At 39.5% G+C, this 15774-nt stretch overlaps 1 protein-coding gene across 3 annotated transcripts in view; it reads left to right on the top strand.

The window, feature by feature from the left end:
- The first annotated feature begins 1179 nt into the window (after window positions 1–1179).
- The window catches only part of VPS36 (vacuolar protein sorting 36 homolog), a 31520-nt gene continuing 16925 nt past the window's right edge, over window positions 1180–15774 (top strand). For 2 of the 3 annotated variants that reach the window (XM_058548092.1, XM_058548091.1), the window contains exons 1-4: window positions 1181–1306; window positions 10252–10320; window positions 11754–11824; window positions 15075–15189. In XM_058548092.1, coding sequence (XP_058404075.1) covers window positions 1211–1306; window positions 10252–10320; window positions 11754–11824; window positions 15075–15189 — 351 coding nt within the window. In that variant the 5' untranslated portion in view covers window positions 1181–1210. Of the gene's footprint in view, window positions 1307–10251; window positions 10321–11753; window positions 11825–15074; window positions 15190–15774 lie in introns of all 3 variants that reach the window. The other variant, XM_058548093.1, reaches the window with a different exon arrangement.

The raw sequence follows: 15774 nt of genomic DNA, 5'->3' as shown, positions 1-15774 counted from the left end.
TTATATACATTTCCAAACAAAGAGACACACACCAAGCATGACAGGAGTACATTCTTTCAAGAGTTCAAGGAGATATTTTGTTACAAATTAGCACCTACACAGCAGGCCAACATGACTCGGGAGTCAAGGGAAGGGAGACTTATCTTCAAAGAATGCTGACGTCATAGGAAGGGAGGCATCAATTCTCTTCAAAGAGTACATTCTTAGGATAATGATTAAAGCAGATGTGCAATGAATGTTTGACAAGCTGCAAGTCAGGCCTTTTGCTTCAAATAAAATTTCAAGTTTAAACCAGAATGGCTTCCCCATACACCTCAATATATAAAAATTTTCTTAAATCACTTGGGAAAACACCAATTTGCTGGTGGCACTGCATCCTGGTTAAGTCAGTCCCCAATATGTAGCAGGCTCTCTAAAGTGTGTTTGAATTCTTTAAAGCAGTAATTCTATTTTGGGAAGACACTCTAAGAAAATAATCCTAAAGGAAAAAAAATATATCAGTTGTAGAAGTACAAATATAGGTGCTCCATTTGTAATGCAAAATATATAAATAATATGAAAGAGGCAGCAGCAGACGCTCAGCAGGTGGGAGCGGCCGCCATTGACTGTTTTGTGGGGACCAACCCACAGGCAAATTATGGGAGAGTTATATATTGAAATATTGTCTACAGTAAATTTATGAGGTCTGCGTTAATATTGGAAATGTTTAAACAAAAGCGATCTGAATGGGAAGAAAAAAGAGGGGCACAAAATAGTACTTAGGTACTGATTGCAGCTATGTAAAAACAATTCAGGCTATAAATATTCATTTGGAAAAAAGGTATTATTTGCAGCCTTTAATGAAGATGGCAACATGTTGGGCACTGACAAGAAAACGGCACAAACATGCAGGAATAATGCACGATAAGGAAGTCCAAGCTGCGGTCTGGACTCCCTCGAAGTACCTTGTAAGCTCTGAGCTGGACGAAGGATGGGGTGGACGTCCCGGTCGGGCCATGAGCGCACAGGCCGCCAGGGGGCGCTCCAAACACGTCTCCACGTCCCTGGGCGCCCTCCGGGCCGCGCCGCTCCCGCAGCCGGGTCCCTCCCTGCCGGCCTCCGCCCCGCCCGCCGCCAGGGGGCGCCGCAGGCTGCCCGGCGCTCGGCTCTCCGCCCCGGAGCGCCGGCGCGGGCGGGCGGGCGAGCGGCGGAGGCCGGCCTGGCGGCGGCCATGGACCGATTCGTGTGGACCAGCGGCCTCCTGGAGATCAACGAGACCCTGGTGATCCAGCAGCGCGGGGTGCGCATCTACGACGGCGAGGAGAAGGTAGGGCGGCCCGCCCGGCCCGGCCCCGCTCCCCGGCCCGCGGCGCGCAGTCAGGCCGGCCCGCAGGGCCTCCGCCTGTGTCCCGGCCCCGGCCCGCGGCCTGAGCGTCGGCGCCCCCCCGCCGTCGGCGCCCGCCCAGCGCTCGGCGCCGGCTCCGGCTTCGGAACCGTCCGGGCGGGCGGGGCGGCGGCTGCTCCCCCCGCCCCCGAATGTCCCCTTAGGATGGCGGGGCCTGCGCAGGCCGGGGAGGGCGCGTGCCGCGCGCGTTCGGGGCGGCCACAGCGACGGCAGATTCCTTGGGCACGGTCTCAGGTCCCTGTTACCCCGATCTCGGCGTCTCGGCCGGGGCAGGCCGGCCCCGCCTCCTGCCTGCGGAGCCGGCGTGCTTCTGCGTTCCCCAGCCCGGGGCAGCTCTGCGGTGGCGACCTGGCGGGAGCCGGCGGGATCCCAGTCGTGGCCAGGGCGGGTGACGGATTACTTTGAAGGGAGTTCTGAAAAGCGGTGTCGTTGTCTCGTTGGGACGCCTTTGATAAGGACTTTTTTTGGAATTACTTTAGAAAGGAGTTTTGTCAAGTGATGTAGTAGGCTGTACCTTGTAATCCAAGCATAAACCTTAGGAGATGCATTTGTACATTGAGAGGAGAAGTATTAACTGTATGTAAACATTGGATGGAGACTTCCGTCAAACTACAAAATTTCATCTTATTCTGGATGAAATGTATAAGCTGGAATTGGAAAAACGTAAAAACCGCATTTACTCACCAGCACTTTTAGTTGCCAGGAGTTTTCACTTGCTCCCGCTCCTTCCTTGCAGGTTTGTTAATGCAACTCCTTCTGTACTTCTGCATCCGTTCGTTGACCCATAGCTTTTCCCGGTCGGTGCTTGCAGAAGCTTGGGGCTTCCTTCCTCCTAGGTAATGGAGGGCAGGGGTTACACTGCTGTCTAGAGGCAGGGCTGAGGTGACATGGGACCCGGCTGCTCCGCCTCCCTTAGGGCATTTTCTGTGTACTGTGTTGCCTCCATTATTGAGTTAAGGTCTTTTTCTTAAATAATTTACTTGGACTTACTCCATTTATGGCCTCAGCACTTGTATTAACTTGCTCTCAAATTGAGTTTGCATCTTTTGGCTGGAGTGACAAGTTAAGTGTTTTTGTTTTTTAAACCAAGGTTACAGCTTTGGAACTGTTTTAAATGGGAAGCATAATCAACCTCCCGTCCATCAGCGGGTTTAATATGCCCTCACTCTCAGAAGTGGATGCTGACGGTGATGGGTCTTCAAAGACTTCTCCAAAGCCACTCCCTGCAGGAAGTCATGCTCTCGCAGAGCACCACGCTCTTGTTCTTTGCAATTCCAGTATGCAAGTTAGGAACACCTTGGCTGGCACATAATGTAACTATGATCTGTTTAAAACAATAAAAAATCAAAACCATTGCTACCTGTATGTGAAAAACCATTGTTAAACCAGCAAATTCTAGTTTTCCCTTTCAGCAAATTCTAGTTTTCCCTTTAAGTTTTTTGTTTTTTCTTTTAGCAGATAAGTAGATATAGGTATCAGAGGATTAAGAAAAAAGCCATGGGAAACACTTAGTTGAGACCCTTTGATCTAGTCAAGAATTCTTAACTGTTCCAAAAGCTAGGAGTGGTGAGAGAAGGGTGTAGGTGTCTTGAGCTGAAGCACAGCTCTCAAACAAGCCTGCTCACCACTGTGGTCCCTAGGCTGGTCTACTCAGTCACTTGCTGACCTGTCTCTAGTATGACTGAGGGCCAGACTGATTCCTAGGGAAAGTCCTGCATTCTGGCTTCCTCCAGCTACTGGAAGGCTTCCAGACCTCGCGTGGTCTGAGGACTCTAGGAAGCTGGACATCAGCCTCCAGATCTGATCAAGTTCCCTTGCAGAATCTTTCTCTGGCTCCCTTGATCTAGGCACTGCCATCCACACTGCTTAGCCTTCATAGCTTTGCAGCCCAACACATTCCCCAGGCAAGGGTGCAGTGGCTGTCTAGTAGACCAGTTGGATGCTCCTGGAGGGCAGAAAGTGTACCTTACTCATCCTTGTATCTTCTGGCTTATTGTGGGTATGAAATACATTTTTTAAAAACCCTGAATAATTAGGGCACCTACTGTGTACCAGGAGCTTTATGTACGATCTCATTTAATCCTCTTAATGGGCATATGAGGTGAATATTTTACTGAATGAGAAAAATAACTCTCAGAGAGAAAGTGACTTGCCTAAGATCCACAGAATTAATTATTAGGAGAGACAGGAGTTAAATCTCTATTGATCAGACTCCCAAAGCTTTGTTCACTGTGCCGCAGTGCTTCAAAAGTACGGCAGTCAGGGGCCGGCCCCGTGGCATAGTGGTTAAGTTCCGCTACGGTGGCCTGGGTTCACCAGTTCGGATCCTGGGTGCGGACCTACACCACTCGTCAGCCATGCTGTGGTGGTGACCCACATACAAAATAGAGGAAGACTGGCACAGATGTTAGCTCAGGGCTAATCTTCCTCAAGCAGAAAAAGAGGAGGATTGGCAAAAGATGTTAGCTCAAGGTGAATCTTCTTCACCAAAAAAAAAAAAAAATACAGCAGTCACCAGTGCTAGCCTCTTTATGTAATGTTTAATATAGCTAATCCTCCCAAAGATGAGGACAGAGACCCTCAGTTGATAGTTGAGGAAACTGTGACCCGTCCAAGGTCCATGCTTAGTAACTGGTGGAGCGAGAGTAGACTGTGTTCTTCCCATTGCCCAGGTGCCTCTTGTGAATAAAGGCGCACCTGCTTGTTTATAGAGGCCCGGTTTCCGTGGGGCCATCATGACCAGATAATGTGTGGTTTGCATAAGCAGCGTGGACAGGTTGTTTATTTCAATTCATAGAAGCTTCTATAGCCTCAGCTAAGTGAAAAAATAATGTAAGAAGCATGTTAAAATAATGTTAGTAGTGGGTAAAGTGGCAAGTTGGCAGCATATACTAGAGAGTTTAGAAAATGTTTGTTTTCTTTCAGCTGGCTATTTTACTTCTAGGAATTCACCCTAGGGAAATTGAATCAGAGATGCATAAAAAGGTAATGAATGAGGATGCTCATCTCAGCGGTATCATATATTATATACTATTAGGGAAAAATTGGAAGCAATCTACATGTCCACCATAGCGGTTGGTTAATTAAATATGACATGCCCTAATCAGTATGAGGAATTGCTAATGATAGGCGGCTAAGTGAAAAAAGCAAGTTATAAAACTAAATATCACGGCCTCATTTTATTTAAAGATTATACACACACATGCACACACACATGTATACATGTACACATATATACATGCACATATATGTATACACACATGTGTGTATATGCACACATGTGTGTATACATATATGTGTATACGTGTGTGGCTAGTTTGATTATGAGTGATTTCATTTTCTTTTTTAGACTTTTAAAAAATATTTTCCAGATTTTCAACAGTGTATTACTTTTATAAGAAAATTGTTAAATAAAAAACGAAACATACAAAGTAAAAGCCTATTCAGCGAATGTCTAAATTAGATCAACTGTTTAAGTAGTTAAAATTATTCTAGCTCTGAGAGGTGGAAGCAAACCAGCCTAAACTTGTCTGTCAGGTTTAGCTCGTAATCCCTTGGAATCCCTGAAGGGAACTATTACACAATGTCTTCACTTAGAGCAGCAACATTTTACGTTTGCACATTGTTAATTGACACAGCAATGGAACATACTCTGGCTTCAGCTTTCAATTCACATCCTTATGCTTGGATTTCAGTAAACTGAAGTGCGAGTTCTTATCAGAACTATTATGCTCAAATGTAGCATCATGTACTCTCAAGTTGATAAAATATTTGCTTTTGGAAAAGGGAAATCTTACTCATTGGCAATAAGGAGATTTTTAAAATATCTTAAACTCAATTATTTAGTTTTTCAGACACAAGGTTAACCAAAACATTTGAAGCCAGACTGATTTAAGTGCCAAGAGTATGTATGTTTTACTTCTGATTCAGAGGAAAACATAGAATTCGTGAAGTCTTTTCTGGGAAGTGTTGAAGCGCTTTGGTGGAATGATCTCTCACAGAGTGTATTTCAACCAGATGGTTCAGGAGGTCTCTTACCATTAAAGCTTATTCACCATGTTATTTAATATTAAGATATTAGTAATACAGTCATACCTTACTCATAGAAATAATTTTTTAAAATTCATGTCAAAAGTATGTTGGTTATTTATTATACAAAGACTTTTTTGGCAAAAAAAAGTGTTTCTGCATATGTTTGATTTAACAAGAAATAATGTATATACGTTTCAGAGTTACATGAAGTTATATATGCCTGTAACAGATTTCTTTATCTTTTTTTTATTAGACAAATAATAAAGTTGTTTAATATGGGTAAGCCAATAGAAGAAACTTGAAATAGTCAGTAATCCTACTATCCGTAAACAATTACTTTTGGCATATTCTGTTTGTGTATGTGTGTGTGTGTAATCATGCTATGTATACTATTTTCAAACCTACTTTTTTCTGTATTAATATCATAAGTATCTTGTAATATATTTTGTCAGCTGCATACATAATTAAATTTATGATTATTTTTACTTAAGAATGATATATAATAATGTTCTAATTGGTTATTTACTTGACCAACGTTTTTAATCAGATTATTTTAAATTCAAAAGGATTATTTGTAATAAACTAGACTCTCTCTAAAATGCCTTCCTTTGAGTTTTTGTTGTAAGGTGGCATTATAAATGGGACCAACCTTGTAACTTTTGAAATAACTAATTACTCTCAAAAGGATACAAACAAGTCCTACCTTATGGCAAATTCTGCTTTCTAGTAATTAGAGTTAATAGACGCTTCCAATATATTTCTTGCTTTTAACAGAAATGAAGTGATTTGATTTATTAATCTCTTGGGTTCCAACTCTAAAATTTGCTTCCTTATATATTTTCAGTGCATAATAACAAATTATGAAGATTAAAGGTTTGGTCCTAAAGACCTAGCTGGCATTTTTTGTGATTGTGTTATGGTTTTAAAAAACATTTTTACATTTATATTTTGAGTAGGGACACAATCCCATGATAAAAATTAAAAACCCACAAAAAGTATAAAGTTAAGTCTCCTTCCCACCTGTGTCTCTTTGTCATCCAGTTCCCCCCCAGAGGCCACCAGCACATCATTCTAGAGAGCTGTGCATATATGTCATACATAGGTATTTGTATAAAATATATTGTTTTTTCCTTTTTAAAATATAAATTTGTAATATACTATGCACACGAAGTTCTGATCTTGTTTTTTTCACTTAATCTATGTGGAAAATTTACCATAGTTCATCAATTCTAAATGTGCACTCCCCCCCCACACACACATTTTAACAACTCTGGAATCAGGATGCATCTTACAATCACTAGCATCTTAGATTCTGTCAAATACAGTAAGTACGTAAGGAGTCTCCTCATTCGTTTTAATGACTGAGTAGTCGTTCAGTTTGTGGATGTACATTTCCCTGTTGATGGACATTAAATTGTTTTCTACTTTTTGTTTTTTTTGTGAGGAAGATCAGCCCTGAGCTAACATCCGATGCCAATCCTCCTCTTTTTGCTGAGGAAGATTGGCACTGGGCTAACATCCCTGCCCATCTTCCTCTACTTTATATGGGACGCCACCACAGCATGGCTTGACAAGTGGTGCATCGGTGCACGCCCAGGATCCGAACCTGCGAACCCTTGGGCCTTGGAAGCAAAGCACGCAAACTTAACTGCTATGCTACTGGGCAGGCCCCTGTTTTCTACCTTTTGCTTTTGACAGACAGCAGTGAATAACCCAGCAGTATATCATTGTGCACGTGTGAATTCATCTGTGGGATAAATTCCTAGAAGTGCAATTATTGGATCAAAGGATATGTGGTATTTGTATTTTTTTTTTTTCGTGAGGAAGATCAGCCCTGAGCTAGCATCCATGCTAATCCTCCTCTTTTTGCTGAGGAAGACTAGCCCTGAGCTAACATCTAATGCCAATCCTCTTCCTTTTTTTTTTTCTTTTTCTCCCCAAAGCCCCAGTAGATAGTTGTATGTCATAGTTGCACATCCTTCTAGTTGCTGTATGTGGGACACCGCCTCAGCATGGCCGGACAAGCGGTGTGTTGGTGCGCGCCCGGGATCCGAACCCGGGCTGCCAGTAGTGGAGCGCACGCACTTAACTGCTAAGCCACGGGGCCGGCCCCTGGTATTTGTATTTTTGATAGATGTTAATACCTTGTCCTCCATAGAGCTTGTCCCTTCAGCAATGTGTGCAAATGCTTATTTCCCCAATGCTTCACCAGCACAATGTTATCAAACTTCTTGGACATCTGCCAAACTTATGGATGAAAGGGGTATCTTGATGTTTTCTTAATTTGCCTTTTTTTTTTATTATCAGTGAGGTTGGCATCTATTAATTTGTTTAAGAGTCACTTATATGTTGGAGAGGATATGGAGAGAAGGGAACTCTCATGCACTGCTGGCGGGAGTGCAACCTGATGCAACCACTATGGAAAACAGTATGGAGATTCCTCAAAAAATTAAGGATAGAGCTACCATACGATCCAGCTATTCCACTGCTGGGTATTTATCCAAAGAACATGAAAACACCAATGCGTAAAGATACGTGCACCCCTGTGTTCATTGCAGCATTATTCACAATACCCAAGACTTGGAAGCAACCTAAGTGACCATCAAGGGACAAATGGATGAAGATGTGGTATATATACACAATGGAATACTACTCAGCCATAAGATACAATGAAATCCAGCCATTTGTGAAAACATGGATGGACATTGAGGGTATTATGCTAAGTAAAATAAGTTAGAGGGAGAAGGTCAAATACCATATGATCTCACTCATAAGTAGAAGATAAAAACAACAACAAACACACAGAGACAGATTAGATTGGTGGTTACCAGAGGGAAAAGGGGGAGGGAGGAGGGTGAAAGGGGTGATTAGGCACATGTGTGTGGTGATGGATCGTAATTAGTATTTGGGTGGTGAACCTGATGTAATCTATGCAGAAATAGAAATATAATGATGTACACCTGAAATCTATACAATGTTATAAACCAGTGTTACCGCAGTAAAAAAAAAAAAAGAGTCACTTGTAGTTCCTCTTCTGTGAACTTTCTGTTAATAGTCTTTGCCCATTTCTCTAAGGGATTACAGGCTATTTTCTTATTGATTTATAAGAATACTTTATATATGAAGGAAATTAGCCCTTTGTCTTTGATGTGAGTTACAATTATTTTTTCCAGTCTACCATCTTTGCCTTTGGTGCAAGCACCAAGAATTTGTGTGCTTGTGTGTATGCGGAGTTGAATTTATCGGTCTTTTCCTCTGATGCTAATGGGTTTAATGTTTTTCTTAGAAAGTCTTTCTCCATTCTGAGATTATTTAAAAAATTCTCTCATGATTTTTTCTAGTGCTTTTATAATGTTTTTCTTTTAAGCTCAAATATTTGATCCATCTAGAGTTTATTTTGGTGTAATGTGTTAGGTATAAATCCAGCCTTATGTTTGTTTGTTTTTTCTACTGGGCAACCCAGTTGTCCCAGCGCCATTGGTTGAATCTCCATCCATACTTATTTTTTTTTTTTTTTTTTATAATTTTTATTTATTTATTTTTCCCCCAAAGCCCCAGTAGATAGTCGTATGTCATAGCTGCACATCTTTCTTAGTTGCTGTATGTGGGACGCGGCCTCAGCATGGCCGGAGAAGCGGTGTGTCAGTGAGCGCCCGGGATCCGAACCCGGGCCGCCAGCAGTGGAGCGCGCACACTTAACCACTAAGCCACAGGGCCGGCCCAATATTTTTTTTTTTATTGAGGTCATATTGGTTTATAACATTGTGTAATTTCAGGTGTACATTGTTATATATCAGTTTCTGTATAGAATGCATTGTGCTCACCACCAATAGTCTAGTTTTTATCTGTCACCATACATCGGTGCCCCTTTAACCCTTTCGCCCACTGCCTCCCCTGCTTCCCCTCTGGTAACCGCTAATCTGTTCTCTTCATGCATGTGTTTGTTTATCTTCCACATATGAGTGAAATCATATGATATTTGTCTTCCTCCTTCTGGCTTATATTGCTTAACATAATACCCTCGATGTCCATCCATGTTGCAAATGGGATGATTTTGTCTTTTTTTATGGCTGAGTAGTATTCCATTGTGTATATATACCACACCTTCTTTATCCATCCATACTTATTTTTATGTGTTCGTATCTATTTCTGGATTTTCTTATTATTTAAAAATTATTTTAAAAAATTATATGAGTATTATACATGAATTCAATCTCATGGTAAAAAAGTGCAACCAATGGTGAAGTGTACAGTTTCTCAGAAGGGCCCTTTGCTTCTCTTCCTCCCATTTTCTTGCTTTTTCTGAGATAATCATTGTTAACAGATCAGTGAGTATTCCGTTTAGACCTTTTTCTACTACTCTTGTGTGTACACATGTGTATAAATCACAAGTGTGTATATATATATCTCACGTGTAATTTGGGGGAATATGGAGATTATCTATACCTATCTATCATATCCTATCACATGTAATTTGCTGCAAGCTGCCTTTTCCCCCCCCTAACTCTATGTCTTAGAGTTCTGTGGTAGTCCATGCAGTTCTCCCTCATTATTCTTATTTTTAACATGCATGGATTCCTTACATGAATGTATCATACTTGATTTACCACTGACCTATTGTCATACTTGTAGGTTGTTGGGAATTTTTTCCTGATTTTAGCAAGGCTGTATATATAGCTTATGAAGTGTGTAGCATTGCTTCTCTTTAATTTGTGGTAAGCCTCATTTAAAATGTTTATTTATATGATTTACTTTTGTGTAATCCATGAGGAAGAAAATCTGAACCACATTGAGTGATATATTAGTAATATTTTGTGATAATCTTGTCTTTCTAGATAAAATTTGATGCTGGGACCCTCCTTCTTAGTACACACCGGCTAATTTGGAGAGATCAAAAAAATCATGTAAGATAATAGTTTTTTCCATCTGTTCTAAGTTTTAAATCACTGAAGTTTTTCTTTTTTTTTTTTTTCCTTTCTGGGAAAACTATAAATAGATGCAGTAAGTTTTCATTTTCAGAATGTTGAAAGAGTGTGACCCATATGATCTCGCTGAATGGAGTAGAGACAGAAGAGTAGGTGTCCCTCATTCAGCTCCAGCAAAGTCTGTAGTTACTGAATAGAGAATCACGGTGACACCAGCCAGATCCTACCTCATAAATGCATGTTCCGTGTGCAATGGGAATGATTCTCCCATCAGTTGTCAGGGGTCCTTAAAAAAACTCATACATCCTCAAAACAACCCTTTCTCCCTGATTGTTGTTGAGAATTAGGAGGATAGGTCTGCTGTGAAGGGCATGCTTTTACCTAGATATTAAGAACTGCTTCAAGTCACTCAGCAAGAGGAGAAACCCCCTCATTTTTTCATTTTGAGGAAGAGAGAACAAGTTATGTGTATGGAACTGATATCTTTATTCCAAAGAGCTTTAACTTGAAATTGTGTGTGTGTGTGTGTGTGTGTGTGTAAATTTCAGCATTGCCAGTAAATTAAACAATCTCTTTTACATTATTTTCATAATTGCTGCCCCCTCCCCGTGAAATTTTAATTCACAGATAAGCTATATACTATACTGAGGCTTTTTGAAAGGCCACTAACCATTGCAAAATCTGACTCTTTTTGCCCCTCAAGAACCAATTTTTGCCCCTTTACTGGCGATATTGCCCTTGTTGATAAGTATATCTTAGAACTGTTAATGTTGTCTAATTCTTTTAAAAGAAATATACATTCAGGAAAGAAATCTTTTTTGGAGGGATCAGTGTCCTTAAACCATGTTTATAAATTAATTAATCTTAGTATAATTTTTTGATTATCATATAAAGAGGCTAATTTAGAAATCCTTTAGACCTGTTAAATGCCAGTCATTTATAATAATTTTTAAAATTAAATGTACTAATAAAGGGAAGCTACGTCAGTATTTTCTGTTAAAAATGAATTGTGGGTGGATGAGTAAAGTATAGAAAATCATAAAGAAGAAAAATCACCTTTATAATATACTCCTTAAAGTTGTTTTGATTTACTTGTTCTATTTTTTGTTTTCTATATAAGAATATATTATATATAAAAAGTTTTCATATAAATACTACTTTTTAAAAGATGTACATACCGTAAAAGGTAGTTACAGCTGCTTTTAAACCTGTGTGTTCTTTCATGCAGCAAAATGACACCACAGTATTATTTTCATACAGTTTTTCATTAAGTTTATTTAAGGAATAAAATAACATTATTTTTTGTTTTTATTATTAAGTACCTTAAAGGTATATGGCACTGTATTAAATGCTATAAAACAAGGATTTCTGATGAGTCTTATGAATCATGTTTTCTATTGATTTCCTCCTAGGAATGCTGCATGGCCATTCCTCTTTCCCAAATTGTATTTATTGAAGAACAGGCAGCTGGAATTGGGAAAAGGTAAGGTCTATATATTACAGGCTTTATTCACAAAAGATGTTTCCAGTCAAGCTATTATTGCTAACTTAGTTGCTCTATTGCTGTGCCACGACTGCACATGAGGGAGTGAATCTAAGGATTGTGTTTTGGGGCTTTATAAATAACAGTTGTGTGTCAGGAGTTCCCCTTAGACGTATTTTCCTACATTCAACTCATTGATGAATGGAAGTCATTCTTTTTTTTTTTTTTTTGTGAGAGAGACTAGCCCTGAGCTAATATCCGATGCCAGTCCTCCTCTTTTTTGCTGAGGAAGATTGGCCCTGGGCTAACATCCATGCCCATCTTCCTCTACTTTATATGGGACGCTGCCACAGCATGGCTTGACAAATGGTGTGTTGGTGCGAACCCTGGGCCAACGAAGCAGAGGGCAGACACTTAACTGCTGCGCCACCGGGCCAGCCCCTGGAAGTCGTTCTTAAAGCATGAATCAAGTACTAAGGTTTGCTATAATATCCTTGGGTGATAATAAATAAATGTGGGCCAGGTGTCGTTATATATATTTCCACAGACGTGGTTTTACATGTCTATCTATCATTGAGTACTTAAAATCAGAAATGATTCATCTGAGGAAAATAACTGACTTTGCTCCTATTTCTAGTTGATCATTAAGTTTCTCAACTTGGACTTTTTCCGATATCAGTGTTAGAGTATCATAATAGTTATTGTCTAAACTGGTACATTTATAAGAGTAATAGTGGGAGCTGTTTACAATTAGACCAGGGCAAGCATAAAATGGTTCTATCCCAGGCAGCCCAGGAGATGTGGTCCCCCTGGTTTAAAGCCACAGGTTAAAATGTTTCTGTTTATTCAAGTATATCAAAAATTCTGGCTTCATATTTTAAGTGCATGTAATTGAGGGCAATTTATGAACAAATATTGCTGATAAGGAAAATTTTTTCTAAGCTCATCTTTAGCTTTAGTTGCGTTAGGTTAAACAAATGTTGAACTTCACTGGAAATGCAGTGCATGCCTTAATTATAATGCTATAGCTAGCATAAAAGATTCCCTGTTTGACATAAAAGAAACTAACCAACATTTTGGAAAGATTAATAAGGCATAGATTCTTAGAGTAGGCTATTTCTCTAATTTATAGTTTCCCCCTTGTTACTTTTCTCCATCTTCTTAAGTTCCTTTTTTTAAATTGAGGCATAATTGACATGCAGCATTATATTTGTTTCAAGTGTGCAACATAATGATTCGATATTTGTATATATTGCTTTTCTTATTAAGTTCTCAAAGTAAAACTAAGGGTGTTCTAGGGCCGGCCCCGTGGCTTAGCGGTTAAGTGCACGCGTTCCGCTGCTGGTGGCCCAGGTTCGGATCCCGGGCGCGCACCGACGCACCGCTTCCCCGGCCATGCTGAGGCTGTGTCCCACATACAGCAACTAGAAGGATGTGCAGCTATGACATACAACTATCTACTGGGGCTTTGGGGGGGGAAAAATAAATAAATAAAAAATTATAAAAAAAAAAAACAAACTAAGGGTGTTCTAGATCATCTGAATTTTTCTGTGTTGTATTCCAAGGAAATATAAACTCTATAACAAAAATATTTAGAATATTTACCTTCAGATTAGTGTCTTATTTTTATTTCTCCAATGAGGAGAAATTCAATAATATGGCCAGGTTAACTTTCCTCAAATATTCTCTTTAGTTCCTCCCCTCAAAACAATTTCTGTATCTCGTTGATTCAAAGGTATATATATATTTTCACCTTTTAACATCTCTGAACCCAAGATACTTCTTTGATTTGGAAGATTTTAAACTTGATGAAGTATGGTAATTGAATGACCCAAGAAATGGATACATGAAAAAATTGGCCTGGCTCTTTTATGCTGACTTGGGGATTTTTAAACTTCACTTTATAGCATAATCTTTTAGCTTTCCTTTGGGTTTCCTTTGACGAAATCTGATAGTAGGGCTCAAAATTCTTTGACAAAATCTGATAGTTTTAAAGATTGTGTAATGCTTTTGCTCAATCACTTTATCCTAATTGTCATAGTTTTGTTGCTGTACTTGACAGTGCATTTCAAAGAGTCCTGTGATTCTGCTTGCACGGTTTGTTTACTCACTCCACTTAAAGATGTTCACCACAGGAGCCGGCCTGGTGGCATAGTGGTTAAGTTTGCATGTTCCACTTTGGCGGCCTGGGGTTCATGGGTTCGGGTCCTGGGTGCAGACCTACACACCGCTTATCAAGCTATGCTGTGGCAGGCGTCCCAAATATAAAGTAGAGGAAGATGGGCACGGATGTTAGCCCAGGGCTAATCTTCCTCACCAAAAATAAAAGATATTCACCACAAAGGAAGCGATGAAGGAATAGGCCCCAGGTCACTAACCAAAGCATCTGTTACATTAAGGAGACCCCACGCATGGTGTTTCAATTTTACAGTGATATTTAGGTAACCATAACAAAATAAAATTGAGTAATAGGTGAATCTATAACGTGGTCATAAAGAAAAAGCTCTAAGCTAAGTATCCAAGGTATTTGACTGAGCTTTTTGGTTTTGCTAATCTTTGTAGAAGATTGTTTATTGAGCAGGCTGGGAAGAAAGACTTGTAAAACTGAACAAATATAACGATATTTTTAATAGAATAGGAGATAATGGTAGTCATAAAGATTATGGTAGTTTGTCTTCCTAGAGCAGCAGTGTTTTGAGAATTGTTTTTGCTATTGGATATCTTTCTAGATCATGCTGTTGATTGAGTGGCATTTTCCATAAGTGACACTGTAGAGTGTTAGTTTTGGATGGAGTTTTAATAAAATGTCAGCTGGCCGGTTTTACCCAGATAAGTTTTCACATTTTGTTTTCAAATGAGTAAAGTAGTATGCTTTGGCAGAGATGATAGGCCCCCTGCTAACCTCTGGGGATGACTCTGTGGATGGAAATCACTAATCATAAACCAAAATCATAAACCACCCCAAGTTTTGCAAATTTATTTTGAACTTATTTCCTAAAACCACATTTTTATTAATCTATAGAGCTAGTAACTTGAACTTTTTGGTTCATAGCTTGTAAGTTTTAAGTAGAGATATTTTTGAAAAGTTCATTAATACTGAATGAATACCAACTTTAAAAGGATTCCTTTTAGGATGTTCTTTGTTTCTACCTGAACTTTAAAAGTGATCTGGAATATATTAAAAGTTATGAAAATAGAATTAGTGATTTTTAAAAGACAATTAAATACATTATATTCATTCTTTCTTTAGTGCCAAAATAGTGGTTCATCTTCATCCAGCTCCTCTGAACAAAGAACCTGGTCCATTCCAGAGTAGTAAGAACTCCTACATCAAACTCTCCTTCAAAGAACATGGCCAGATTGAGGTAAGTTTCTATATGAATAAAGTTGGACTAGAAATGTGTGCTTGTATGTATTTTTGTTGTTGTTTGTTATTATGATGGAGGGCAATATTGTACAACACACCAGGTTTCACCATATTTTTACAATAAAATTTTTATTATATCTTAAGCCTTATCAGTGGAGAATATGAAGTTTAGGTTTCAGTGGGAACAGGAAGCAGGAGGGTGTGGTCACACGGAAAGAGCAGAGGCTGGAAATATGCGAAGTCATGCCATTAGACTACTAGTAAAGTTTTTAGTGGTATAGTTTGATTAAAGGACAGAGTATAATGCAGTGAAATGTTAAACTACCTCAATATCTGAAAGCTCACCAGCCTTAAATCAGGCGGTCTATCTTGATTAACTCCATACAGTTCTAATCACTTCAGTACTTATTCCATAGTATAATAGGTTCTATGTCCTGATTAATAAGTTGCTGTATAAGTATTCTTTAGACATTTGCCAGTGTGTATTTATCTCGTCATTGATATCATAAATTACTTATGTTGTTTTTTCTATAGCACCTCAACTAGTGCTCCTCACACAGTAGGCACTAAGCAAGTATAAGTT

This window comes from Diceros bicornis, chromosome 9, assembly GCF_020826845.1.
Source record: "Diceros bicornis minor isolate mBicDic1 chromosome 9, mDicBic1.mat.cur, whole genome shotgun sequence".
NCBI classification, from domain to species: Eukaryota; Metazoa; Chordata; class Mammalia; order Perissodactyla; family Rhinocerotidae; genus Diceros; species Diceros bicornis.
This window is presented reverse-complemented; position numbering and strand designations above follow the sequence as displayed.